Below are 27,699 nucleotides of genomic sequence, written 5' to 3'. Positions count from 1 at the left end.
TATTATTTGCATAATATTACATTTGATGACTAATTCGAGTGTTCATCTGTGTGTTTTTACTGTCAGAACTTTGAAGGACTTTTTCAACTATCATCATTTTTAGAATGGAAAACCAAACCTAAGACTGCATATAGATTATTATACCTAATGTCGCGGCCCTTAAACTACAACGTTGGTTAAATTAAATTAAAAATGTAAAGTATATATAATGTTGTTGTGTAGAAATAATACAATTTGAAAATCCAAATGTGCACCCAAAGATAGGATTATCAATCACATATAAGACCAACTCAAAAATATTAAATGATTGAAGGGATCCTAGCTAGTGACAACTCATACTATTAGCCATTAGGTTTTGTCCCAAGTTTCACTAGACAGAGGGTTACATAAGTCTTGATTATTTCCATATACGTTAATTCGTGTCGTAAACCCAACTGATGAAACCCTACTTATAATTGAAGAAAGAAATTTGATGGGTCGTCGTCGTCAAAATTTGAGTATCGTATAGAAAGAAGCTGACATGACAGCTTTATCTCTTCTTGTTCATTTGCCTATATACAAACACACACACATATATACACATGTGTATATGTGGGAGAGTTTTAAATGAGAGAGAGAATGATAACTCTAGCTAGCTAGCTATATATGAAGATATTAATTTAAAAAAACAAGTGTAAATCCAGGATTGTAATATAACATAAACCCTAATCTTGACTCTCAAACTCCACTTCCACATCATTTTAAACTGAGATTATTTTAGTAAATCAAGAAGTTAAGAAAGATCAAGAAAGTGCAAGAGAAGCGTACCTGTTGTTGGCGTACTCGTAGAGACGGCCACGAGTGGAGAAGATAACGAGAGCAACCTCGGCATCACACAAGACAGAGAGCTCATAAGCTTTCTTGAGAAGACCATTGCGTCGTTTGCAGAAGGTTACTTGACGATTTGTCGTGTTCTCTATCCTCTTTATCTCGATCTTTCCTCTCCCTATCTTCTTGCTATTATCTGCTTCGTGACTACTTCCTCCTTCCTCCATTGATCCTCCTATCATATCACCTAATTAATGAATCAAAACACGCACCTACATATATAAAGAGAGAGAGAGAGAGAGAAGGCTAATTAATCTTTGATGATACATCTCTTTGCAGATCAAGAATAACCAAGAAATAGATCAAGAATATGGGATCAAGTTGTGAAAAAGGAAAAAAAAAAACATTGATAAAAGAAATTTGGGTTAGAAAATCTACTTCATCTATATATAATGATAAATTCTCTATGCTATAAATCTGTAACCAAGAAAGATATATACCAAGCCCTTGAATAGGTAACACAAGAATCAGAGATTCAAATGAGAAAGAAAGAAATTGTGATTATAAATCTTTTAGTTTTAGGGTTAATCTATACTACATATATTACCGTACCTGAGTTGTCAAGATTATGATAGATCAGCAAAAAAAAAGGAGACGGTGGGTGGTAATGGAGAAACTGTTCCTGAAGACTGAAGAGATACTATATATTTTTATTATTATTTTACCTCAGTACCACTTAACTGCTGCTTCTGCTTTTCTAATTATGTTGTTCTTGAAAAATATCTCTTTTTGTAATTTTCTGTTTTGGTTTATGAGTTTCATTTGAAGGAATATTATCTTTGAAGGTATTAAAGAGTTAAGACCCTACTTGCTGAAAACAGAAGATGAGTAGTTTTCTTCTTTGAGCTGAAATATATTTATACACCAAATGTAAGAAAAAAAAAAGAAAAAAAAAAAGAATAGACCCAATAATAATATCTAACAGTTGTCTACATATATATACTCAACAAAGCTAGAAACTCACACTTTTTTATTCTCTATACATGCATATAAATAGATATAGTATCTATAAGTGAGATGTGTATTTTTTTTCTTTTTACAGAAATTGAAGAGAAATTATATAATGTACAGTAATTGGTTAATAATACTAGTAAGAAAGAAAAGAGAGAGAGAGAGAGGAGAGGAGTAGGTGGAGGACATTGAAGGAGGACCATCCAATTTTTTTCATGGGAAGAGGAAAAAAGAGAGGGATGGGGGCTCTGTTTTCTCATCAGAACCATCTTTTGGAAACTCCCTCATTTTTGGTAATCTTTCTCACCTTTTCTCTCTTCCTTTTTTACCCTTCTGCGTTACCCATTAAGATGCTCCTCCTATAATATATAGCTCTCTATATCTATCTATATACAATATGTGTTTTGATTGATAACAATCAGATTCAAATTTCTAGAATGGGGTATATTTTATATAAGCCAAACCAAACCAAGTCTAATCGAAGCCAACTTGGAGATAATATGATATCAGTTTAAAAGGTATTCTTTTAGTGTTGAGCAAGATTTTCTTGATAAGTAAACTTTAATAATGATCATGAAGAGTTATGTTAACGAACTCTCTTTTGCAAGATTACTTGAGAGGATAACCCTGAAATAACATAAAATCAAGTGTTACTTAAAAGGAACAAAAAAAAATTGTTGCAACCTTTCAAGGAATTTTCTAGAAATCGTTTTTTAAACCAAAGTTAATGGTAAGGGAATTTAAACGCAATATACAAATGTCCCCGATGGATTGGAATCTCAAATGAACAAAATTGTAAAATATTAATAAAACAAGAATTTAAAATTATTCATGAAAAAGTCGAAGCCAAGATAGACACATAGAGACGTAGGTGCGGTGTATAATATTGGAGAAATGATGATGACAGGGACATGCATGTGAAACTTGCCTCAACTTCTCCTAGTACCTGAATCCTTTATGGGAAATAGGCGTATTAACAACTTGTTTATTGTGCTTTTCATCCTTCTTCTTTTTTATTCTTTTTATTTGAGCCCCCTGTGAACATTTTGGATTTCTTAGTCTTGCACCCTCTTAGTTTTACATTCCACCAAAAAATCCAGACCAATGAAATCATATTAGTCTTTTCTTTTTTGCCGTGGGTCATCGAGTGACAACAACGTTGATTAGACATATAATTTCAATTCGGAGTATCTGGACATCGCTCATGATTCAAAAAATTTGAACATAACCGTCAATTTCAAACGATTTTTCCTAAAAAAATAAACTTAGTGTACGTAGTATTAGTTTGACAAAAAAAAAAAAAAAGTGTACGTAGTATTAAACTACAATTTAACCGATTATTCTATATTTTAAGGTTAATTTTAAGAGATTAATTTCAGGAGGAGAAGAGTCATATGTGAAACTAAAGAATTTGACAAAGATATTACTATGTCTATGGGTGGTTAATCTTCTCGCACATATGAGAAAGACTAACCTACTAGAATACGTAACTAATCTTCCGTGTGTCCATATATATGTAGAAACATTGAATCTTGAATATGAGTTTATCCCATTTATTGAGATTATATAATTTGCAAGGTTTGCGGTGTAAACACTTGTTTCTTAGTCAATAAGTACTTGTAATGACATGCAATGCTAAAGTTAAACTTGTGAATTAGAATTGCACCATTTCTTTATTGAGAACTTAATTGATCATATATATGTATACTAGGATCGGACCCACGCTACAGCACGGGGAATATTCATTAATACGTAATTTGATTTATAGTAGAAATTGGAATACGTAAAATATTGTAGAAGATTTTATTTGTAAAAACACACACTCATAACATATATTTTGACGGACCAACCAGTAAAACATTTTTTCGTATAAAAATACACATTTATAATAATACGCATTTACAATATATATTTGACGAACCAATTTGTAAAAGATTGTATTCTTAAAAAATACACAATCACAATGTATATTTTTACGGAACAACCCATAAAACATTGCATTCTTAAAAATATGTACTTATAAAATTACACGCTCATAGTATATATTTTGATGGACCAATCAAAAAAATATTGCATTCGTAAAAATATATATTTGTAAGAAATACACACTCATAGTGTATATTTTAACGGAACAACCCACTAAAAGATTGTATTCATAAAAATATGAATTTGCAAAATATACACAATCACAATATATTTTGACGGACCAACCCGTAAAAGATCGCATTCATAAAAATATCAATCCTAACCATCCAACCTTATGATTGTGAGTTTTGCAAACCAATTATCCGATTCATAAAAATTATCCGATTCTTGATCATTGCCACAGTCTCATGTTTCTTCTCATCTTCTTCAAAATCTTTTCTAGCCTTTATTACGATAGCATTGGCAGTCTCTCTCATGTCTTGCAAGCTGTTCTGGAGTGAAACTTTTTCTTCACCCCGAGCCGCCTCCATTCTTCTAGTGTCGAGTCCTAAAACTCAAAATGCAGCCGCATAAATATGTCCAAATCTTCCCTTATGCTGACCACCTGTGAAACTTCCCTTTGCTGACTTTCAATAGTCGCCGCCTGAGATCCTTTTGATGCCTGAGATCCTTTTGATGCCTGAGATACTTTTGATGCAGACGGTTTCTGATTCTCTTTCTTTTGGCATGAACTGAATAAGGTTGGAGGAGCTTCAGGGCATAGAGTAAGGGCTGACCAGTCCAATGCTGGCTCTTTTAGAGTCTTCTCCTTCTCCTTCTTCACTGGGTTCTTCACTGGGATGATTGACGACGTTTTACCATTTCTAGCTTTTATCTTAGGAGCTTCTACTTCCCATACACCTTAAGCACGTTTCGTAGTTGTAAGTCGGTTTTGTTTGTCTAAGTCAGCTTTCTTTATCTTCTCCAACAATTCAGCCTTATCCTTCTTCCTCATACACTATCTATACACTTTTATAGAAATCCTATATGTATATATTAGATTTGCTAGATTTGATTAATTTTTGAAAAATAATGTTGTTGAGAAGTAAATTTGTAAGGATATTATAGATACTGTAAATCCTTATAACATAGGATTATAATACAGCAGAAATTTTAATCAAAAAAATATATCAATTTATATTTTTGGATCAGTTTTTAATAATGTAGTGTTATTACATATATTTGGTCATTGTTTGTTCTCAAAGTAATATTACAAAGCCTATATAGATTATGTAATCCAAGTGAGGTAATTTTATTTTACTTTAAATGATTTCATAAACAGTTTAGTTTTCAAAGTTTAATATGAATAATATAAAATATTATGATTAATAAGTGATTGCCACTGAAATACTGTTTTGTTTTTTTATAGGCAAAACGTGTAGAAGATAGATAATGTGTCATGCTTGGCAAAAAATTTGATACATATTCCATTTTTACGTATTGATTTCATTTGTTTTGTATATGATGTTGAGTCAAATAAATCCATTTCAGCTGGAATTCATGTTTGCCAATTCGTTGTTGCAACTTGCAAGGACACATAGAACTTCGATCTGCCAAAAAATCAAGGTAATTTTTATTTTTATTCAAATATATATGATTTATATAAGTAATAAAATGGTGGGCACAAAGTTAAAATGCAAAACAAAGAAATATTTTTTCCATCTCTAAGAACATATTATCATGATCATGAATCTCATGCATTTATCAAGAGAAATTATATACATTGATAAGAAGACAAAAAAAAAGTCATCTTAAATATTTGTTATCATATTAAACTTGAAAAGTTAATTAAAAAAAAGAACAAAAAAATAATCAGGCAAAAAAAAGGAAAGCATAAATCTTGAGCATGTCAATCATAATTGATATGTTTGCGTTGTTTAGGATTAGCTGCACAACAGATTACATGATTAGTATACTCACAAACAAATGACATAAAATATGAATGTTCTTATAACAAAAAAAAAATAAACAAAACGTTTTTGTTTTGCTTGATAATGAGATGTTTTATACAAAAGCTCTCATAAGAAACAATGGAGATGTGTGATATTTTGTTTGCTAATAAGATGATATATATAGAGGTCATACACATTTAAGTTAGTTTGGATTTCGAATCAAAAATATATCTGTGAGCAAGCCATATTTATTATATTTATTATCATTGGCTATAATTAATAAACAAATTAAATTAGAATATATGTGTAATATTCTTTATTAAATTGTTCAAATTAAGCATTTCTTCCATATGTAGTAATTGGAATTTATAAGCATAGTTTTGTTTAGGAAATTCCTAAAATTTGAAATAAATGATGATTTGGTAATATAAAATTTGATTATTGTTTCCATAAATATCTCAAATTGTATAACTAAAATAAATATGTTTTTATTATATATACAATTTTAACTTTAATAGCTTGATTTTTATGGTAACAACATGAAACAATTTCCATAAATATTGACTAATTATTGTTTTCTAAAATTAATTCATTTTATAAAAATTAGTTATTGCTTTTTGATTTTCAGGTTTATATCTATACCCAACAAATGATTCGATTTCTAAGTATACAAATGTTTAATTTCGAATTTATTTTAATTTTGACCCGACCCAAATTCAGTTTTGTACTTCTTTTTTACTAATATAGAGATATACGTCAAGTCCATCTTATTTTCGATTTTCTCAGTGTGGTAGATCACATTGCGGCATGTATATGGATACTTAAACCTTTTTTAGGTTATATTTTGGGGAGATATAGAAATCAACATAGAAGAAAAGAAATTATGAGCCGACAACTTATCGAGGGGACAAGAAAGTAAGGAATTTCTACAAATGGTGACTAATCAAACGTATAGTCATAATCATCCACAACCCTTTTAAGTTTTTACACATTCCACATTAACTACTTGTTTACGAATAGAAACTCTCTTTGCTCCATAACTCCCTGCCTTTCCTAGTACTAGTAAAACTGCATTTTATTTATTCACATAATGCATGATTAATAGGTTAAAACTTATCTTTAATTGTGGTAAGTCATTTCAAACTTTTGGAATTACTCGTGTTTTGCTTGATCTTTGTGCGAACAAAATTATGGTAATTACGTACCTCCACGGCTCCACCAGCTAATCTCTCTAGTTTTGTTTCTATTAGATGCAAGTTACAATCATTTACAAGTAATACTTACTACCTAACGGGTGATAGGTTCCAAATATAACAGTGTGTGGACAAAAAAAAAGGTTAGCGGATTTGGATCAGCTCATTAAGGCTTTTAAATTTGTCAAAAGAAGTGTAAATGCAACACTCACTAATAATCTCATAGGAAAAACATAGCTTACAAAACCACACAATTATAGATGCAAAACATTCCAGGGATGGCTAACCAATTAGAAGGTTATTTTATTTACCTCTTAAACTTCTAGAATTGTCATTTCCTAATTTGCTGGCCTGCAAAGAAATCTTTCCCGCCGTAATTTAAGCCACCTTGCACTGGCAACTTGGGGATTTTATGGTTCTTCATTGAACATTCCTCTACAGATGACGCTACCCGCTTATTTGTTGTTCCATTAACGTTTATATAAGTAGATGACTTGGACCCATAGAAGGACACTTGTTGTTGCTCAACGGAATTGATGTGCCAGAACAAGAGCTCTGAAATGAACTTTGAGGCCAAGGAGCCTGTGACCGTCTAGTAGAATCCGGGCAGGAGAAAGGCAATCCGAAAGGTGGTTTTCTAGCATCAGCTGGTATGAGACCAATATCCACATTGTTGTAAATAGATGGAAACGGTAGTTGTTGCTGGCTGAATGCGAAACTGTTTGGTTCCCCTAAACCATATCCATAGAAGCTGAGATCCTTATCAGACAATGGAAAAGACGCGAGTGAGCAACATGAATTCATGATTGTGGGAGGAAACCCTGAATTAGGAACAACATCTGTTCTTGATTGAGAAGCCAAGCTGACATGTGGTTCACAAGACAGAGGAAAGGGATCCTTTGAAATATCATGTAGCAAAGCTTGGCTCCAACTCTTATCCAGTGTTGTGGTTGAATAATTTTCTGAAACTTCAAGTGTTGTCCTACGCCATAGCAAGCTCTGGTGAGTATGGCTCCCAAGAGAGGAGTAAACTGTAGAAGCATCCGGTGCAATGATCCTCTCGCCTGTTCTAACCGTACCTGAGTAACTTGTTCCGAGAGAAACATCTTTACCCATCAGCCGCATTGTTGCTTGTGAGTTTTGTAGATACAAACCATCACGCTTTGAAATCACATTTCTGTTGTCTAGGTTCTGATTCAGACCATTCTGCTTCCACATATCGATTGCATGGCTCCTCGGATTGACTCCAGAAACCAATGAGTGTACAGTGTGACCGCACTCTTTATCATCAGGGTTTGTGAAATACGCTTTCTCTGTAAAGGTCTCATCAAGGCCTAGCCTAGCAGGAAAGTACTTGTGGCGTTTCTCGTTATGCACTGCACTGTCTTTGGCAAGTGCTGGCTCAGTTGAATGCTTCTTTTCAATGGAAAAGCCCACTACATTTCCAAGCAAAAGATCTTCTTCTGTAGATGCAGATGTAGAGGAACCAGTACATAAACCAGACCGATCAAAACTTCTACAACTCTCTCCAGTTGCATCAACTAGGCCACCTTGTAAATTTAGAGGGAACCCTAAGATCGCCTCTCCCACATGCCTTTGTCTGTTATATAAAACTGAATTTTGCATCCATTCAACTAGAAGTGGATCAAACGGTGATTGGTAAGGCAATGTTCCGTAATGCATATCAGCTGAAGCAGGTTTTGGTGAAAAAGCAGAACAACTTCTGTACGGACTATCACTCGAAGTAGAGATAAACGACTGAATAGGTTGAACCAAATGTCCCTCTCTCTCCAAATCCAATGCATCCTTTACTCTTTCCTGTGAACTAAGATGTAGTCCAAGAAAAGAAGACAAGTCAGATTTTGGTTGAGCATGACTTGATTGTCTTTCTGAAACCGCAGGCTGATGAAACTTGACTTGTTGCCTAGATTTTAGATGCATAACACTAACAGCACTGGTCTGATCATCTGACATAGGCTTCGCTTGCTTGTTATCTACAGATGACTGATCCTCAGAAGAAGAGAGAGTCAACCTATTCATTTCCAAGCAGCAGATTTCCAAAGAGGCAGCAATTTCCTTCAATTGAGAAGGACTTCCACATTGATCAGAAAACCAAACATGATGATGCCTCTCACACCGAGTTTTCGACTTATCAGGACTAGTCACAAAACTAACTTTTCGTTTAGCCTTAAAAATTGCAGGAAACTGAAACTCAGGATCATGATCTATACTGACTGATCCGGCTTCCTTGCTACTGAAAGATAGAACACGAGAGCTTTCTTCAATCCCAAGACTGCATATCCCAACTCCATCCATTTTCTCTGGAGCTTCTTCTTTGTTATTATCATCATCAACCTGAATGCACACCAACTCACTAGTGTTAGTTTACATGTGGATACGGTCACATAACTTAGTAAAAAGAGCTAAATTAATACAAAGCCAAAGTCACATAGAGAAGCTCGAATTAGTAAATTTCTCTCAGTTTAATCATAACACCATCTGTAATTAGCCTAACAGATTAAAAAGTTAAAATTATAATGACATATTATGATTAACCTTATTAGCAAAATTCCGATCACCGGAATCTTTGGACTTGTTGCTTTGAATCGTCTTTTTCGTCTGCACCACAAGATCTTCTCTCGCTCTCTTTCTCTTTGAACCGATTAAGACGTCGTCGGAATCATCATCTCTGAGCGGTAACTGAATCTTCGGCGCCGCCGCGCAAATCTCGACGATGGAGCGCTTCTTACACGGTTTAGACTTAGCATTGGCCTTACGACAAGAGATAGGATCGGTCGCAACCGGAGGAGATTTCGTAAGAAGCGAGGCTAGCTCATGAGACCACCACCGGAACTTGGAAACGGTGATGGGAGGAAGAAGAGAATGAATAAGATCACCGGTGATATCTCCGGAGAAGGGCCAACATTTTCGTACTTGAACACTCCTTACGTTACGCGTGTACTCTCTACGATTACCCCCATAATCAACAAATACATATAATAAATTCACAAAAAAAAAAAAACGCAAAGCTATATAATAGACCAAAATATTAGACACGCACCTGATGGAGAATCCTCGGTGTTCAACCTCCATGGAATCATACAAAGTCTTGCAAAGAGAACGACCAACCAGAGGAGATGATGATGAGTGAGAAAAGATGTTTCAGAGTTTCCCGCTTCTAGAGTCTCTCTCTCTCTATATTAATGGCGCTTTTACGTGTATTTATTCTTTTGCAGCTTTTTATGAATGAACAATTCAATTTTTTATATATATATAATAAATTAATGGAGCTGAAAGCGATGGAGGAGACGGCAGCTGAACCAAAAAAAGCTGATTTCAGAGTCTAACCATTAGATTTAGGCCTTCCCCCTCACGCCGCTTGCTTGCCTTCTGATTCTGCTACTAGTACTAACCTCCCCCTACTACTACTACGACCTTCTATTTTATACGATATAGCTGTAAAACAGTAGTAGGTAAAAGTTGTCAGAGCTTTGTGTTACATTAGTCAAAATTCTACAGATTCGATTTGACGTAAGACTGAGAACTGACAAGTAGAAGTAGTACTCCACAGATTTTTCAAAAAACCAAAAAAAAAAAAAAAAAAAAAAATAGGACGATTCCATTATGACACTCTTTATATTTTTGGGTAGCAATCACCTTTTTTATCGGCTCGAGGTGGTCTACTTCTTTTTTTTTTTTACGACGCAAGTTAAAGAAAAGAATTTCAAATTGTGTAACTTAACCTCCTAACTAATCCAAATACTAATTACACTATACAAAACTCGAATTAGCTAAGAGATCTCATTACCACAGCATAATTATATTAATACACACCATGTTCATTCAGAAAAACAAAACCANAAAAAAAAAAAAAAAAAAAAAAAAAAAAAAAAAAAAAAAAAAAAAAAGAGAACTTGACATTGTTTTCCTTTTTACGGCAAACAAACCAGAGCTATATTGGAGCCTGGAGGAGTCTCATCTTGTGATTGAGCTTGATGAACGGTTACTACTTGGATTCACATAATCTCGCTTCTTAAACAATCTGAACCTTGGAATGCATCTTCCTACCATCACCTATTCGTATTCACCATTTAACCGTCTCAGATTTACTAATTTGAGCGTGTGTGTGTGTGTGATATATATATATAGAGAGAGAAAGAATGAGTAACCTTCCAGCTCGTTTTGCGTGCAATTCGATCACTTATAATTTCCAAAGCAGAGATGATTTCTCGAAACGTTGGTCTTTTTGATGCTTCTTTGTCCCAACAATCCTGGATTAGCCTGCCAGTAGAGAAAGAGAGATCCTTTGGCTTTCAATAGTGGAGCCATGAATGAATGTTGTTTCAAAAACAGGATTACTTATTCAATAAACTTACTCTCTTAACCCGAAAGGATATGATTTCGCTGGAGCATTGAATGGTGGGCGTTCATCTTCAATATATGCTTTAGGCACTTCGCTTTCTTCTATCTCATGAAATGGTACACAACCTTCTATCATCTGTTAAAATTTGTTTAATACTCTCAACATCATACTTGATATCAATGGTGTAACACACAAAACTTAATTAAGAAGCCTCATAGCTCTCTCTGTTGCTTTACCTCTTGTAATATCAAAGCGAAAGAAAAAATATCTACTTTTGTATCATACTCTTCATTCCTATAAACTTCTGGAGCCATATATCGCCCTGCTTAGCCAAAACAACAACCAAGAGTAACATCAGCATAAACCCATCCCAAGCAACCATTAGATTGGTGGTAATCTAGCTTTATACAAGAAAAGCTAGCTGAGGACATCAACATACACAACTAGTTAGAGCAGTTTTTTAATATTATCAGGTAAGGGAACTTACAAGAACTGTCCAATGATGTAACAGGTCTGTCCTTTTTAACTGTCTTCTTAAAAACCAGCAGCTTGCTAACTCCAAAGTCTGCAACTTTCAGATGCCCCGAATCATCCCGCAGTATGTTTCTGTTCTCTTACTCGAACAAATGAGAACCTTTTGGATTTTTTCGATATATGAAATAAAGTACAATACAAAAAAGCTGTGCAATGAAATAAATTATACTGATACAGCCAAGAGGAAAACATACGGAGGTTCTAGGTCGCAATGAATTATTGCTTCAGGTTTATGCTCATGCAAATAATTCAGACCCCTGCAAATATATGAAGGGATACCATAGAGATAATCAGAAGCCACAACAACAGAATTCATGTTTAATTGCAACCGGTGATGCACTAATATGAACCTGCATGACTATGAAGAAAAATAAAAAATTACAGAAAATAGCCACTTAACCTAGCAATTTCAAGTGCGAACTTCACTGCATGCGCTGGCATTAGAGGTCCTTTTCTGTCTAGATATTGTCGAAGATCTCCCTAGAAATAAACATATTAATTTAATACTTGGAATAGAAGTATAGCTTTATGCAGTAAAATATGAAACTGAGCAGTTTGCAGAGGTGAAGATCTAAACATCTTTAACAACAAGTCTACAATTAAACATCAACACCATTCTTCATGTCATATCTAACCAACTGTCGAGATAACCAAAGCACTAGCTAAAAACTGTTGTCTGTATTTTGTAAGCTTCTTGAGATCTCCTCAACCCAGTATTTCCAGAATGTTTATAGGATTTCAACTGCTAGTGTTCATTACAGGTTTTTGAAACTAGGATGATAATTTGTAAACCTAGAGAAGTCACACATCCTCTGAATGTGGTTATACAGATTGAGAAAGAATAGGACCTTTGGTAGATATTCAGTGACAATCATCATGGGGGTACTTTGAGTAACTGCCCCAAGAAACTGAACAACATTGGGATGGCGTATCTTTTGAAGCAGTGCAAGTTCGTCCCTAAACGCATTCCTGGATACAAGAAAGATATTTTAAAAAACCTTAGCGAATAATTAATACAATTATACAAAGAAATCGATGAAGTGTTGTTGACTCACACTTTGTCTTCATCAGTGAACATTTCCTCTCCAAAGGCCTTAACAGCCACGTCAATTCCACGCCATGAAGCCTTGTGAAAGGTACCCTGGTCGACCAACACAGACAGTAACAACAAGTGTGAATATACCCAATTCTTTAACTAGTAAGCTGTTGCCAACGAAAGCTCTTACTAAAATATATATCTGGAAAGAAAGCAAATGAAAAAACAGCATCAAAAAAAGTTTGTGCAAGGGAACCACCTACCTTTGAAATTTTGACAGAGTTAGAAAAATCAAGCTCTGTAGGATGAATCTCATACTCTGGAACCTCTTTATCAGTAAGGACATGCATAGGAGCAATCTAAATTCACAAAACGATTACCAAAGAAATGAATCAGCACACTCATAAACATCTATACAAGGACTTATGAGGGGAAGACAACACATACAGGAGGCTTTGCACCATGTTGTTCCAAAAGTTTAATCACATCATGATTTTTGTAATACACTGCATCTGCAAGAGGCTGTTAAGATAAGATCAATCACGAATTATTAACATCATTATGATCCGCTCCACTTAAGTCTCCCCAACCACTCATCCTAATTTTTGGGGGATTGCAAAAAAAAAAACACATGCTCTTTGAGGCAATTCGTCGAACACAAAACGAACTATTGAGTCTACGAGAAGTCAACTCAATTCAGAAGGAGTTTTCAAAATCGCGTACCGTACTACCCCATCGGTCCATGGTATCAACCTTAGCACGACGGCTGAGCAGAAGCTGAACCACATCGGTTCGTCCTTGACAAGCGGCGACATGAAGAGCAGTACGGCCATCGATGTCACGGTAATCGACATTAGTTCCCGAATCCAACATCTTATTGATCCCATCGATATCACCTTCGTTGGCTAGATACATTAGACGAATCGTCGGATCCACGATCCCAGCCGAAGACGCCGCCGCCGCCAACTCGTCGTCTTCATCTTCCGTTAGCGTATCTATCGGGGTTCTTGATTCCGGCGCAAGCGATGACTGCCTCCCAAGCTTGAATCTCGCCGGAGATTTGGGAGCAATCGTCATGTTGTCAACAGGGAAGACTTGTTGTGTGAGTCTGCCGCAAGCAATATGAGCTGTAAATAGAGAACTGTAACGGCAGCAGGCAACCGAAAAGAAAAAGTTAAAACTTAAAAACAAAAGAAGAAGAAAAAAAAAGCCCAACCAATCAGCAGGCTTTTAAGGGTTTGCCTCTTAATGCGGGTGAAGTATCATAACTCGTTATCCTCACTCATACAGTATTTTTAAAAATTATAATTATACCTATTTAATTACACTTCCCTTTCTTTATTATAAAGGCTAATTGCTTTTTTGTTTTTGAATAAACAAATTAAGGGAACAAACAAACATGATTAGTGGAAAAGCAAATGATACAAAAGGAGTAATAAGACCAAAAGTGTGAGTGGGAAAATATTGAAACACTTTAAATTACAAAGATATTTTGAAAATAAATCGAACCAGCTAAAACTAAATTAGTCTCCAACTGCTCTTTAATTGCCTCAGGTGAAGAATCTTTTTCCTTGTTTTAAAGAGTCGTTCTTCTTGAATGTCTCTAGGCTTTGGTAGTATCTCACCGTTCTGGTAGCTCCTCATTGAAGCAATATAAAAGGTTGTACGGCACGCTTATTCGGTTCTAACTTGTGGTAAAAGAGATTCTTGTATTTGTATTTTTAACCCGTTGTGTGTTTTTTCTTGCCTCAAATTTGTTTTAATTGTCATCATAAGATTTATGTTTTAATTTTCTTTTTTTTGGATCATTTGATTCTGCTCCGGGAAGTAATGAATGAATGTTGTGTAATTTGTTTGTCCGGGTTGTTTCCATTAGCACACATTGTTTGGTCTTAGTCTCCGGAAATGTTGATGTACTCGCCGGCTTAAGTCTCTGGAAGGATTGTTTTCCGTGCCAGCTATTTGTATTCCATCTTAATGAGTATTATGAATGAAATCCTATTAACGAATAAAAAAAATTTGTAATTAAAAAAAAATCTAAATGCATTCAATTTTCAGAAATATCAAATACTAAATGTGTTATACCTTTAATTTTATTTAAATTTTTATACGAATGATTAGGCTTCTCTTTTTAGAGTATAGTAAAAAAAGACTATTGATAATTGTTTGTACTAAGTGTATATATAAATTTCAAAATCTTTTAAAAGTTGAATTGTTAGATATTGGACCAAGAAATAAAGAGTTTAGAACCATAACTAAACGCCTAATCCATCTCTCTTGTTCATGAGTGGGCGGACCTATATACTTTTCAAAATTAAATTTCTGGATTTGAGTCCAATAAATTGGCCCATTATCGAATAGATATTTTTAGTTAGCAAGCGGAGGACGCCAAATCGACAACATCAACTCTATCCATCCACATAGCGTCCGAAAGTCACTCGCTCGTGTTGCTCGTGTTACTAAACAATTGTCCCTCACTTTGAGCGAGTAGTCTTCACCGCCAGTTCGCGCGTTTGTTTACAGAAACGAAAGTCAAGTCCCAGGACTTTTGATGAAGAATGTTATCCGTTGATCTAAGCTGAATCATCAAATCACCGTCCATCTTCGGATAACGCGCGTCCGTATTCAGTACTCTTACCCGCAGAGAATAATATACTCAGCTCATACCAAAATTAGGAAATGGGAAGGATTGTTTCTTCTTCTTCTTCTTCGCTTCCTTTGTTTGAAAATTGAATTCTGATTTTATTTCATTTTTTTTTGGGATTAATTGAGGTGAAGAAAAAAAGAATGGAGATTTCAGAGAGAGTGAAAGCTCGATTAGCCGTTCTCACAGCGCACTTGGCGATATCTGACTCCGTCGGATTGGAACAGGTGTTGCCGGGGATCGAGCCATGGTGCACATCGGCTAACATTACTGCTCCACCGCATGGATCGCTTAAAGGAAACTTGACGATCGTCGATGAGCGTACGGGGAAGAAATATCAGGTCAATGTCTCAGAGCATGGTACCGTTAAATCCGCTGATCTCAAAAAGGTAGAATTGTGAAATCCCCGAGTATGATTTGATTTGACCATATGAATATGATAGGAGATGGGAATTTGATGGATTTTTACATGTTTTTTTGGGTGTGAAGATAACGACGGGGAAGGATGACAAGGGGCTTAAGTTATATGATCCAGGTTACTTGAACACTGCTCCTGTTCGATCTTCGATTTGTTACATCGATGGAGATGAAGGAATCCTACGTTATCGTGGTTACCCTATCGAAGAATTGGCTGAGAGCAGTACTTTTATTGAGGTTGCTTATCTCCTCAGTAAGTCAAGTCTCTCTGATCATCTCTTCTTTGCTTATTCTCGTTGAAAGGTTTCATCTTTTTTTTTTTTGGTGGAAATTGTGTTTCCTAGTGTTGTCGTGTTTGTGGTTTGATATAACTCTTTTTTTTTTTTTTACTGGCAGTGTATGGGAATCTGCCTTCTCAAAGTCAGCTAGCTGATTGGGAGTTTACGGTTTCTCAGCATTCAGCTGTGCCACAGGGAGTATTGGTGAAATTTCTACTCTTTTCCTCACATACTAGTGCAAATTCCAAACTTTGTATCAATATCAATCTCTTTTCAAAGTGGGATTTCAACTATTAGTGCTTTATGTCTTACTCACCATTGTGAATATGATTATGTGGTATATGCTTAGTAAAAGAATTTTGATGCTGATTTTTATAGCATCTTCGACCTAACACTATTTCTAATTGTTTTCACAGGATATTATACAGTCCATGCCTCATGATGCACACCCTATGGGGGTTCTTGTAAGTGCGATGAGTGCACTTTCTATCTTTCATCCTGATGCAAATCCTGCTCTTAGTGTAAGTTTTATAATCCTGTTCTTTTGGTACTGTTAAGATGTGTTTTTTTCTTCTGATAATGTCTATGCCAATTCGCATTACTCCATTTGTTTGAGTTCTTGATTTCACAGAAGTTCTCTCTGGGTGCAGGGCCAAGATATTTACAAATCAAAACAAGTTCGTGATAAACAGATTGTTCGTATTCTCGGAAAGGTATTGTTGTGTCTGTTGTTTGTTTCCTTTTACGTATCTGTGAATTAGTTGCGGGACTAGAAAGAGGTTAACAACGTGTTTGCAGGCACCAACAATTGCTGCCGCTGCTTATTTGAGGACGGCAGGCAGGCCTCCTGTTCTCCCTTCAGCCAATCTTTCCTATTCAGAGAATTTCCTCTATATGCTGGATTCAATGTACTTCCATTCTATCTTCTCTCTTTCTTTGATTAAACACTTGCATTTGAAGAGGCTAGCCATAATACTTGTGCACTGCTTTGGTCAGTTAGATCCGTTTGTAGTTTCAAACGTGTGTGTAACAGACTAACAGGATACATTCTTTAATCTTCCATTGATTACAGGGGAAATAGGTCTTACAAGCCTAATCCTCGTTTGGCTCGAGTTCTGGACATCCTCTTCATACTGCATGCTGAACATGAAATGAACTGCTCTACTGCTGCTGCTCGACATCTTGCCTCTAGGTACGTATCACTGGTTAGAGATGTTAATTCAGAATACTATGAGAGTATTTAAATCAGTGTTGGGTTTCTGCAGTGGTGTTGATGTGTACACCGCTGTTGCTGGAGCTGTTGGAGCGCTTTATGGTCCACTTCATGGTGGCGCAAACGAGGCTGTGCTTAAGATGTTAGCAGAGATTGGGACAGCCGAAAATATTCCAGATTTCATCGAAGGCGTGAAGAACAGGTAACTCAATATTTAAGAACTACAAGCACCAAGTAATCCCAATTGTGATGAGTCATGCCACTAATGTCATATCCCTTTCCCATGTTCTCAGAAAGAGGAAGATGTCAGGTTTTGGACATCGTGTCTACAAAAACTACGACCCCCGAGCAAAAGTCATAAAAAGACTGGCAGATGAAGTGTTCTCTATTGTTGGTAGGGATCCTCTCATCGAGGTACTGTAGATCCTTGTGCTCACGTGTCTCTCCTAGTATATGGTTTGTCAAATTCCTTCTTATATAACATGACTGTGGTTTAAAAACTATTTGATGGATGATGTTTCAGGTAGCAGTGGCCCTAGAGAAAGCGGCACTCTCTGATGAATATTTTGTTAAGAGAAAGCTATACCCAAATGTTGATTTCTACTCTGGATTAATCTATAGGTAAGGACACCGCTGAGTCATCTGAGAAAAAACCCTATAACCATTTAGTTCTTTACCTGAATCTTGTGTGTTGATAATTGAAATGGGAAAAACCACAGGGCAATGGGATTCCCACCAGAATTCTTCACAGTCCTATTTGCAGTCCCGCGTATGGCTGGATACTTGTCGCACTGGCGTGAGTCGCTAGATGATCCTGACACTAAGATCATGAGACCCCAACAGGTAAAAATACATTACCTGTAGCTACAGACACTTCTTTGATAGATAGATCAAAAGGTTTTTGTTTTGGCTCGTGGCTCATTGTATTGTGTGGCTGGATAGGCCTATACTGGAGTGTGGATGAGGCATTACGAGCCAGTGAGAGGACGAACATCATCAAATGATTCGGATTCGGATAAGTTTGGTCAGGTTTCCATTTCGAATGCATCAAGAAGGCGTTTAGCTGGATCTTCTGCGCTTTAGTCTCAATCCTACTACTACTACGTACACACCAATAAAGAAGGAAACATTGGGATACCTCTACCCAAACAAGAGAGTCTTCTCAACAGTCTCTGTTGTTTTCTTTCCCTCATCATTTAAACAGTTAATAATACATCCCATTGTTATTGATTGTCTGTTATTTAAAATTTTCTATGATATGAATGATAATGTTGTTATTATTTAAATTTTTCTATGATATGAATAATAATGTTGTTATAGCGAAGACATATATTATCTTGTTATATAAAGTTTGATGTCAAATTTATTCATTAACGAATCAATTGTATATCTAAGATTTTTATATTTGTCCAGATTAATGCTTAACATGATCGTGACATTTGTCAAATTAATCGCTAGAAAAAAATTAAAAAAGTATTTACTAAACAAAAAAAACTAATCCAAAAACAAAACAAAAAAAGAAAAAATTACCTATCACCCTAAGAAAATTGAGCATATGTCTTATTATATAAATATGTATATTAATTGGTATTATATCTCAAATCAAAAGCGTAAATGCGCTAGAAAATCATGAACACTAAAGAGACAATTCAAACTATGAGTGATCGGAAAATCTTGCTAGCAAAAGAAAACAGGGTATCATGAATGATGATCAGATTGCTATGGTCGAAAAGACACTTGCAGATGAACCTCATATAAGGCTGGATTTAACTAAGCTTTATATATGGATAGCCAAACTAAATCAATATGTAATTACAATATTTATATAATGCAACACATATATCTTCTACTACTTTCACCTAACTATTTTTACATCTATGAATAATAGACATCATATTATTTTAATTTTTTTTTTATTGTTTAACATTGTTTACCAAAATATAGGGTTCAAAAATTATAACTTCGCAACTTAAACGATGGTAAGGACTTTTATTCTATTTGTCTTATACAATTTTTAAACACCTCCATCTAATCCAAAAATATTAACCGTAGAATTTACAACAAAAGATCAAGATCAAAAGTAGCTCGAACTAACAAGCAGTCAACACCATCGAGTTTATGTGTTGATAATAATCAAGATAATCATGTTATAGACCAAAACGAAGATCTCTAAGAGCAAAAAGAACAAAAAAAAAATGTGGTATAAATTCTAACATTAGAAAACCCTGTTCCAAAACTTCATAAAAAACCTAGCATCAAATATTTCTCTTCCTACAAGATGGTGTCTTCTTCGGCCCTATAATAATTTATTACAAAATATTATCAGAATTATTATTTATTAGAAGTAATAGTGGATGATGGAGATGCCTCAACAACTTTTGTTATATTTGATAAAGTGCAGAAAAAATCACCGGAAACAACTGCAGAAATCGTAAGAGCTATAAATTATATAAAATATTTTATTGTATGGATTAATATATTACAATTTTAAATTTAATTAATGGTTATTCTATTATTCACATAAATAAAAAGTGAGTTGGACGAACATGAGTTAGAAGACGTTTCCACATGTGTGCATTCTATTGTTGGGAAAACTTATTTATTCAAAATTTAAGTTAAAAATATGATTTTGATGCATCATATAAAACTTTTACAGTCTCGGAGATTATAGACCAAACAAATGTAAATAACATATATATTATGATGTGTTATGTTTGCTAAATACAATATATTGTTTACTTAACATATAAAAATGGTTTGTCTTTATTTGTTTAGACAAGTTCGAACAATGTCAATTATTGAACCAAACGTGAAAAACGTGACGAACGTCGAGAACTAATTGATGATCAACGGAAGTACAATATATTATTTCACTTAACATATAAAAATGGTTTGTCTTTATTTGTTTAGACAAGTTCGAACAATGTCAATCGTGGAACCAAACGTGAAAAACATGACGAACGTCGAGAACCAATTGATGATCAACGGAAGAAACAAAGAATTGAAGACTGATCAAACGTTTATGCATAAGGTTTTTAAACAATTATTTTAATTTGGTTTTAACTCATTTTTAGGATAAGTTTATTTTTAATATATCAAATAAACATAAGTGATATAAACAATGGATGATTGTTTGGTTAATAATTATTTAAATATTCTATTATTCAATAATTAACATAAAAAAAAAACTGATAATATATTATTCTAATTTAAAGCAATATATAGTAACAATATGTAATTTAAAAACAAGCATACATAAACATAAACAATGCACACATCACTAAAAACAAAAGAATAAACACCCCTAATAAACATACATAAATTTATATTCTACAATTATCTATACTATTAATTAGAAACTCAACAAAACCGGTGCATCGCGGGTCCATAACTAATATTTTGATAAATCGCGCTTTTATTAGGAAATTTCGAAAGATGATCTTGTTCCTGTTAAACATTGCACATTGCTGTTATGCTGTAGATTTATATTTTATCACAGTAATTTGGAAAATGTTAACCACCAAATCATATGATTCATATATATCCTTTCAAATCGACTGAAAATATATTCTAGAGTGGGTATGTAATGCAGATTCTATACAACCAAGTGGTAACAACTATGCTAATTTTGTGATGTAAAATGTTTTAATTTGTTTACACACTCTATTTATAATTTGCCTCGGAGTTGTCCTGTCAGTTTGTAAATCATTGCCATTTGCCAATAATATATTTTTCCACTTAAAAACGTTAACGAGGAAGACGATCGTGAGAAGCGTGAACAAGTATAAATGTGGCGTTATAGAATAATAACAAATCCTGGAGAACGTGACACTTGAAAGGAAAAAGTAAAGATACAACCAAAAAAAAACACATAACTGTCACAGACTTTAAGGTAGTTAAAAGCCACAAAACTCTGACTGAAAGACCGGAAAAAAACACTGTAGATTCACGCCAATCATACCCTCAAAAGTATTTACGACAAATGTGTGGCGAAACGAATACATAGCCACTAGTATAAAACGATGTCCCTAGCATCAATCTTCATTACAGTCACTTGATCACTACTACTTCGCTTCCTTTCTTTGAGGTGAAAAATGGAGAAAGCCAACGCTCGATTAGCCGTTCTCTCTGCGCACTTGGAGGTGTCTGATACCGTGGGATTGGAAGAAGTGTTTTCGGCGATCAAGCCATGGTGCACATCAGCTCACACAAGTGCTGCACTGCATGGTTCCCTCAAGGGAAACTTGACCATCGTCGATGAACGTACTGGAAAGAAGTATCAAGTCCCAGTCTCAGAGCATGGTACCGTGAAATCCGTTGATCTCAAGAAGGTATTTATTACTTAACGACTTGTTATTATGATCATCTGATTTGATTTGTAAAAATGAGTACACCGGTTCTTCACTGTCGCCCTTAATTAGTACTTAGTAGTACTACGAAGAGATTCCATTTTGTGTAAGTTAAATGAGTTTGCATGCAGATAACGACAGGAAAAGGTGACAAGGGGCTTAAGTTATACGATCCTGGTTACGTAAACACCGCTCCTGTTCGATCCTCAATTTCTACCACCAATGGAGAAGAAGGAACCCTACGTTATAGGGGATACCCGATTGAAGAGTTGGCTGAGAAAAGTACTTATACTGAGGTTACCTATCTCCTGAGTAAGTCTTGTTCAACTATCAGCTTCTTGTAGTTGTTAATAATATTTTTGAGGCTTATAAACATATGGAAAAGCAAATGTTAATTTGATCAGTCTTGCAAGTGAAACAGAGTTGATGTTTTATTGGATAACCCTAGCTAGAAATTTACCATTTTTTTTTTTGTCTCCCTTAGTGCTCAAGCTAGTTTACTACCTTTTCTTCTTCTTTTTGCAGTTTATGGGAATCTTCCTTCTAAAAGTCAGCTAGCTGATTGGCAGTTTGCTATTTCACAGAATTCAGTTGTGCCACAAGGAGTGTTGGTGAGTTTCTTCTACTCTTTCTTGGCTAGCTTTCTATGGATACTCGATCTAAGATTATTTCTGAATGTTTTTCACAGGATATCATACAGTGCATGCCTCAAGAGGTACATCCAATAGGAGCTCTTGTCACTGGGATGAGTGCACTTTCCATCTTTTATCCTGAAGCAAATCCTTCTCTTATGGTAAGTTTTACAATCCTGCTTTCTTGATACTAAGATCTTCTGAAAATCTTCTTCATGCCCGACCCGCTCTGCTTCACTTTTTGTTCTGTTACTCTAATTTTTTTGATGGAAAACCTCATTTTGTGCAGGGCCAAGGTATTTACAAGTCAAAAGAACTTCGTGATAAACAGATTGTTCGTATTCTTGGACAGGTACTGTTGGTCTGCTGATATGGTGCTTTAATCTACAACAGGACTTGTGAATTAAGTATATAATATAACGTGACTACAGGCACCAACAATTGCAGTAGCTGCTTATTTGAGGAAGTTAGGCATGCCTCCTGTTCAACCTTTGAGCAACCTTTCTTTTGGAGAAAATTTCCTCTATATGGTGAAATCAATGTACTTAACTCTCTATCTTCCCTCTTTGTTTGATTGAACACTTGCATTTGACTAGCTTCAAAACGTGGTAGGTAACAATAAATACTCTTTCATCGTCCATTTGATTACAGGGGCAATAAGTCTTACAGGCCTAATCCTCGGTTGGCTCGAGTGTTAGACGTCATCTTCATACTGCATGCTGAACATGAAATGAACTGCTCTACTGCTGCTGCTCGCCATCTTGCCTCTAGGTACTTATTTTATCACTGGTTAGAGATTCATTTGATGAGTCTGTTATATATGAGATATGTTTTAGTAATAAGTTATGTGTATATGTAGTGGTGTTGATGTGTATACCGCTGTTGCGGGAGGTGTTGGAGCCATTTATGGTCCACTTCATGGTGGTGCAGTTGAGGCTACTGTTAACATGTTAACAGAGATTGGGAGTGTTGAAAATATTCCGGGGTTCATCGAAAGCGTGAAGAATAGGTAACTCAATACTAAGACTACACAAGTATATCTGGATTGTGGTGTGTTAGTCCACTATATGTTAAATTTATTTACTTGCAGGAAGAGGATGTTGTTTGGTTTCGGACACCGCATTTACAGGAACTACGACCCGCGAGGAAAAATCGTTAAGAAACTGGCGAATGAAGTGTTCTCCATTGTTGGAAGGGAACCTCTGACTGAGGTACTTTAGAAACTTGTTTCTCACGTAACTCTCCCTAGTTGATGATTTGTTTGAGTGATTCTTCTTATGTATTGTTGTTGTTTAAGAAAGATTTGGTGGATGATGTATTCAGGTAGCAGATGCTCTAGAGAAGGCGGCACTCTCTGATGAATATTTCATTAAAAGAAAGCTTTACCCAAATGTCGATTTCTACACTGGATTGATCTATAGGTAAGTCATATAACAAAGGATTTCTAGGCAATGAGTTGTTGTAAGTTACTATATATTGAATTCTTTCTTTAGCTGAATCTCTCCTTTCTGTTTAAAAAAAATGAAATTGGGCAAAAATTAAACACAGGGCAATGGGAATCCCATCATCATTCATCGCAGCTGTGCGTATCGCTGGATACTTGGCACACTGGCGTGAGTCGTTAGATGATCCTGAGACTAAGATCATGAGACCCCAACAGGTAAAATTAATACACTCTTTTGATATATTAATGACTTTTGAAAAAAGTTGTTTGGCTCATCGGTTATTCCTTATACAATAGATTAGATACATACAGTTTTTGATAGATCAATGAGTAAAAAAAGTTAATTTGCCTCAAGGTCAAGGATCAATACGTTATGCATACATGCACTTTTTTTCTTTTGACACACAGGTCTATAACGGAGTGTGGCTAAGGCACTACCAGCCACTGAGAGAAAGAGCCAAGTGATTCGGAATAGATCAGTTGGGTCAAGTTTCCATTTCGAATGCATCAAGAAGGCGTTAGCTGGGTCAAGTCTCTATCCTACTACTAATAACAATAAATCTGAGCCGGAGAGCAAAGATATCAATATAAACAATATATGTAATAATTAGGACAAACCGATCCGACCTCGAGTCAGTAGAACTCCATTGTCTAAGATAAAATGTGTGTGTATGTCTATAACTCTACATAAGTTGTGAAAATATATTTAAAAAATAAAATAAAATAAATATATATAATAGTACTATACCATGCTTTAAGAATATGATGTTTAAGGATGAAGCGATTAAACAGTTAACAAAAAGTAGAGACAACAAATCAAAAAGAGATGGGTAATGTAGGATACATCATACATGTGGACAAACAATAAGGGTCTTTTTCAACAATTAATACTTCTCAAACAAAAACAAAAATCTAAAAGGAAAAAAAAAGCATCTATATCTAATTTCATACACAAGTTAAGAAATCACATTTAGTTTCAGTTGTAAATCATCAACTACCCAAATCATATCCTAGAGACAAATTAATTTTCTCCTAAACCCCGAATCATAATTTAGCAAAGTGTTGTGTAGCACTTTTATTTATTAGAACAAGTTCACCGTCTCGTTGCACAAAANAAAAAAAAAAAAAAAAAAAGTTCACCGTCTAAAAAAGTGGGGCCCACAACGGGTCCAGATTTAGTTTAAGACAGGAAAGTAGGCCCCACCGTAAGCGATGAGCTGTTATATTTATTTATTTTAGTAGCAAAGAATAAAATAAAAAAGGCCCTTCAAAGTTACAGTTAATTACAAAAACAGCCCCTTTTTCTTTCCACCACGATCAGCGAGCGACAAGGTCGACGAATACGATCTTTCTCACTGTTCCTAAAAAATATCAAATTTTTTCAATTTCTCCAAAGCTATCTCTGTCTTCTTGTATCCAAATCTATCTCAGCGATTTACTTGTAAAGAAGTCCCCTCTTATTATAGTCTCTCTCCAGAGGCCCAGGTAATCTCATCATCCCTCTCTAATCTCATCACTCTGTTTCCTCTCTATTTTCTCTAGTTTAATTTCGATTGAAATCTGGGTAATTTAGGTGTGTATCCCATTATCCCGACTGATCAGTTCTAGTCTCTGATCCGGATTCCATCTTCTGGGGATCTGGGTAACGATATCATCTTCAAAAGTCGTAGACTTTGATTCGAATTAGATAAATTTTTTAAAAAATCTGAATTTGTAAACTTTGATATCAATCTGGGAACAGATGATTTGAAATCTGATGGATCTCTTTATGGATCGTTCGATATGACGGTTAGGGTGCTTGCTTGTTTGATTTTAGCCTAAGATCTTCCAAAGTGAATCTTTTTGTTCAATTCTGATTAGTAAAAATCAGAATTTACCAGATTTAATGGTTGATCTCTGTCGCCAATGATGAGTTTGTTTGTGTGTGTGTGTTGTTGTTGTTTTAATGGCCAGAGAGAATTAATCTTATCTCCTTTTGCTTGCAGTAGTTTTGAAAGATGGCTGGCCAAAACGCGCGTTTGAATGTGGTTCCCACTGTTACAATGCTTGGGGTTATGAAAGCTCGTCTTGTTGGAGCCACAAGAGGTCATGCTCTCCTCAAGAAGAAGAGTGATGCTTTGACTGTTCAGTTTAGGGCACTTCTCAAGAAAATCGTTACTGCAAAAGAATCCATGGGAGATATGATGAAGACATCCTCTTTTGCTCTTACTGAAGTAAAGTATGTTGCTGGCGAGAACGTCAAACATGTTGTCCTCGAGAACGTTAAAGAAGCTACGTTGAAGGTTCGTTCTCGGACTGAGAATATTGCTGGTGTGAAGCTTCCCAAGTTTGATCACTTCTCTGAAGGTGAGACCAAGAATGACTTGACCGGTTTAGCTAGAGGTGGACAGCAGGTTCAAGCTTGCCGTGTGGCTTATGTGAAAGCCATTGAAGTTCTGGTTGAGCTTGCTTCCCTCCAGACTTCTTTCTTGACGCTTGATGAAGCTATCAAGACAACTAACCGCAGGGTCAACGCTTTGGAGAATGTGGTGAAGCCGAAGCTGGAGAATACAATCAGTTACATCAAGGGAGAGCTTGATGAGCTCGAGAGAGAGGATTTCTTCAGGTTGAAGAAGATTCAGGGATACAAGAGGAGGGAAGTCGAACGACAGGCAGCTAATGCTAAGGAGTTTGCTGAGGATATGGTTCTTGAAGGAATCTCTATGCAGAGAGGGATTTCGATTAACGCTGCTCGTGACTTTCTCGCTGCTGGTGCAGAGAAAGATACAGACATTATTTTCTAAGGTGTGGGCTCTTTCGGTCCCTTTTGTGATTGCTCGGTTTCTGTTCTCGCTCTCATGCCTTTATTATTACTCTCTTCATCGTATTTATGTTTTCAAAATAAAAATGGATTTGATGTAGATGACTTATTTGTATCATCTTGGATTGTGCTTTGCTACAATTTTCCTCAAGAGATTTGTGATTGTTACTGTTTTGGGTAATGATAATTCCCCTGTTTCAAGACCAATCAAATGTAGAATCTTTCTTGTGCTTTCTCGAGTAAAGTTACTGTTGGATTCTATTATTGGTGGGTTAAGCGTAGCAAGATGAGAATAGAAGGAACTTTAAGAATCCATTTTAGAAAGTTGGGAGATTTGTTTCAAGTGAGCTCATTCAGGTTACATTCGTGAAGCTCAAATTGTAGCAATCTAAACATGAAAAGGCTTTTGTGAACCTTCATAGAAATATATCTCAATCTTGGACCAAGTTTTTATGGTATTGATTCTTGTACATAACATTCAGTTTAAGATTTAGGTCATGGTTTGTGCATATGATACTTGTTCAGGAGACAAGACATGGCATCACATACTAGGACATATATTCCTTGCTTAGTTTATCAGCTTTTAGGGAATCATATAAGTGGAGAAAGAATAACTCAGTGCAAGAAAAGGAATATAAACTGTATTACAGTACAAAAGCTTTATCATATCCTCTTATTTGGAACAAGAAAGCCATCCATTCTCTCAGCTATGAACAACAACAGAAATGGCTATTCTTCTGCTCCAAATCAACCCACTTATAGTTATGATACGGATACACGAACCTCGGGTTGGCGAGTTCCTGCTTTCTCTTCGCAGAACTCGTGGTCCAGGAGTAACTCAGTAAGTGAAGTTTTGTTCTTGTCGTCATATATACTCCTAGAAGAATATGTTAGCCTCCTCATCGGTTTGATGTTTCGGTATCCTCTTTCAGACAGTTAACAGACGCTTGCTCGATGATCTTCCAACCGCTTACTCAAACACAACGATTTCATCTACTGTGTACTTACATCATCATCCTCTGTTTTGATTTTGTTTTAAAGTTTTTAGATCTTTCATCTTCAAGAACTTGAAATATCCACTACAACAAATATGCACATTGTTAACCAGAGAAAAACGCTAT

General features: G+C 35.3%; 6 protein-coding genes and 1 pseudogene across 11 annotated transcripts in view; 4 read left to right on the top strand and 3 right to left on the bottom strand.

The window, feature by feature from the left end:
* LOC104712563 (agamous-like MADS-box protein AGL1) overlaps positions 1-1,526 on the bottom strand; it is a 4,143-nt gene extending 2,617 nt beyond the window's left edge. Inside the window, exons 1-2 of the mRNA XM_010429486.2 lie at positions 1,420-1,526; positions 808-1,079 (exon numbers count right to left, since the gene is read on the bottom strand). Coding sequence (XP_010427788.1) covers positions 808-1,049 — 242 coding nt within the window. The 5' untranslated portion in view covers positions 1,050-1,079; positions 1,420-1,526. The remainder of the gene's footprint in view (positions 1-807; positions 1,080-1,419) is intronic.
* LOC104712562 lies at positions 7,061-10,305 on the bottom strand (annotated as a pseudogene).
* On the bottom strand, positions 10,753-13,979 carry LOC104712561 (serine/threonine-protein kinase HT1-like). Its single transcript, XM_010429485.2, has 12 exons — positions 13,525-13,979; positions 13,249-13,323; positions 13,065-13,160; positions 12,821-12,906; positions 12,614-12,734; positions 12,166-12,245; positions 11,960-12,022; positions 11,719-11,837; positions 11,468-11,553; positions 11,245-11,366; positions 11,038-11,149; positions 10,753-10,942 (listed from the first exon to the last, which is right to left on the bottom strand). The coding sequence occupies exons 1-12, from the start codon at positions 13,876-13,878 to the stop codon at positions 10,844-10,846; spliced, it is 1,413 nt and encodes a 470-aa protein (XP_010427787.1). The 5' UTR covers positions 13,879-13,979; the 3' UTR covers positions 10,753-10,843.
* On the top strand, positions 15,511-18,681 carry LOC104712560 (citrate synthase 2, peroxisomal). Its single transcript, XM_010429484.2, has 12 exons — positions 15,511-15,834; positions 15,935-16,115; positions 16,259-16,344; positions 16,557-16,661; positions 16,791-16,853; positions 16,939-17,048; positions 17,213-17,332; positions 17,406-17,555; positions 17,647-17,767; positions 17,877-17,974; positions 18,073-18,196; positions 18,296-18,681. Exons 1-12 carry the CDS (start codon positions 15,589-15,591, stop codon positions 18,434-18,436), a joined length of 1,545 nt encoding a protein of 514 aa, XP_010427786.1. The 5' UTR covers positions 15,511-15,588; the 3' UTR covers positions 18,437-18,681.
* On the top strand, positions 21,381-24,523 carry LOC104712559 (citrate synthase 1, peroxisomal-like). Its single transcript, XM_019229400.1, has 12 exons — positions 21,381-21,684; positions 21,834-22,014; positions 22,228-22,313; positions 22,391-22,495; positions 22,624-22,686; positions 22,766-22,875; positions 22,986-23,105; positions 23,194-23,343; positions 23,425-23,545; positions 23,658-23,755; positions 23,883-23,994; positions 24,187-24,523. The coding sequence occupies exons 1-12, from the start codon at positions 21,448-21,450 to the stop codon at positions 24,241-24,243; spliced, it is 1,440 nt and encodes a 479-aa protein (XP_019084945.1). The 5' UTR covers positions 21,381-21,447; the 3' UTR covers positions 24,244-24,523.
* Positions 25,061-26,767, top strand: LOC104712557 (V-type proton ATPase subunit D-like). 5 transcript variants are annotated; one of them, XM_019229403.1, is made up of 3 exons: positions 25,061-25,263; positions 25,352-25,420; positions 25,767-26,767. In XM_019229403.1, the coding sequence occupies exon 3, from the start codon at positions 25,776-25,778 to the stop codon at positions 26,559-26,561; it is 786 nt and encodes a 261-aa protein (XP_019084948.1). In that variant the 5' UTR covers positions 25,061-25,263; positions 25,352-25,420; positions 25,767-25,775; the 3' UTR covers positions 26,562-26,767. The 5 variants fall into 5 exon arrangements, with proteins under 5 accessions (XP_019084948.1, XP_019084947.1, XP_010427781.1 ...); XM_019229402.1 differs by having other exon boundaries at positions 25,764-26,767; XM_010429479.2 differs by lacking the exon at positions 25,352-25,420 and having other exon boundaries at positions 25,062-25,263.
* LOC104712555 (RING-H2 finger protein ATL5-like) overlaps positions 27,275-27,699 on the top strand; it is a 1,165-nt gene continuing 740 nt past the window's right edge. The window contains exons 1-2 of one of the 2 annotated variants that reach the window (XM_010429475.2): positions 27,275-27,419; positions 27,511-27,578. In XM_010429475.2, the coding sequence (XP_010427777.1) occupies positions 27,288-27,419; positions 27,511-27,578 (200 nt within the window). In that variant the 5' untranslated portion in view covers positions 27,275-27,287. The remainder of the gene's footprint in view (positions 27,420-27,510; positions 27,579-27,699) is intronic. The other variant, XM_019229401.1, reaches the window with a different exon arrangement.

The sequence above is a fragment of the Camelina sativa genome, chromosome 9, assembly GCF_000633955.1.
Source record: "Camelina sativa cultivar DH55 chromosome 9, Cs, whole genome shotgun sequence".
Classification (NCBI taxonomy): domain Eukaryota; kingdom Viridiplantae; phylum Streptophyta; class Magnoliopsida; order Brassicales; family Brassicaceae; genus Camelina; species Camelina sativa.
This window is presented reverse-complemented; position numbering and strand designations above follow the sequence as displayed.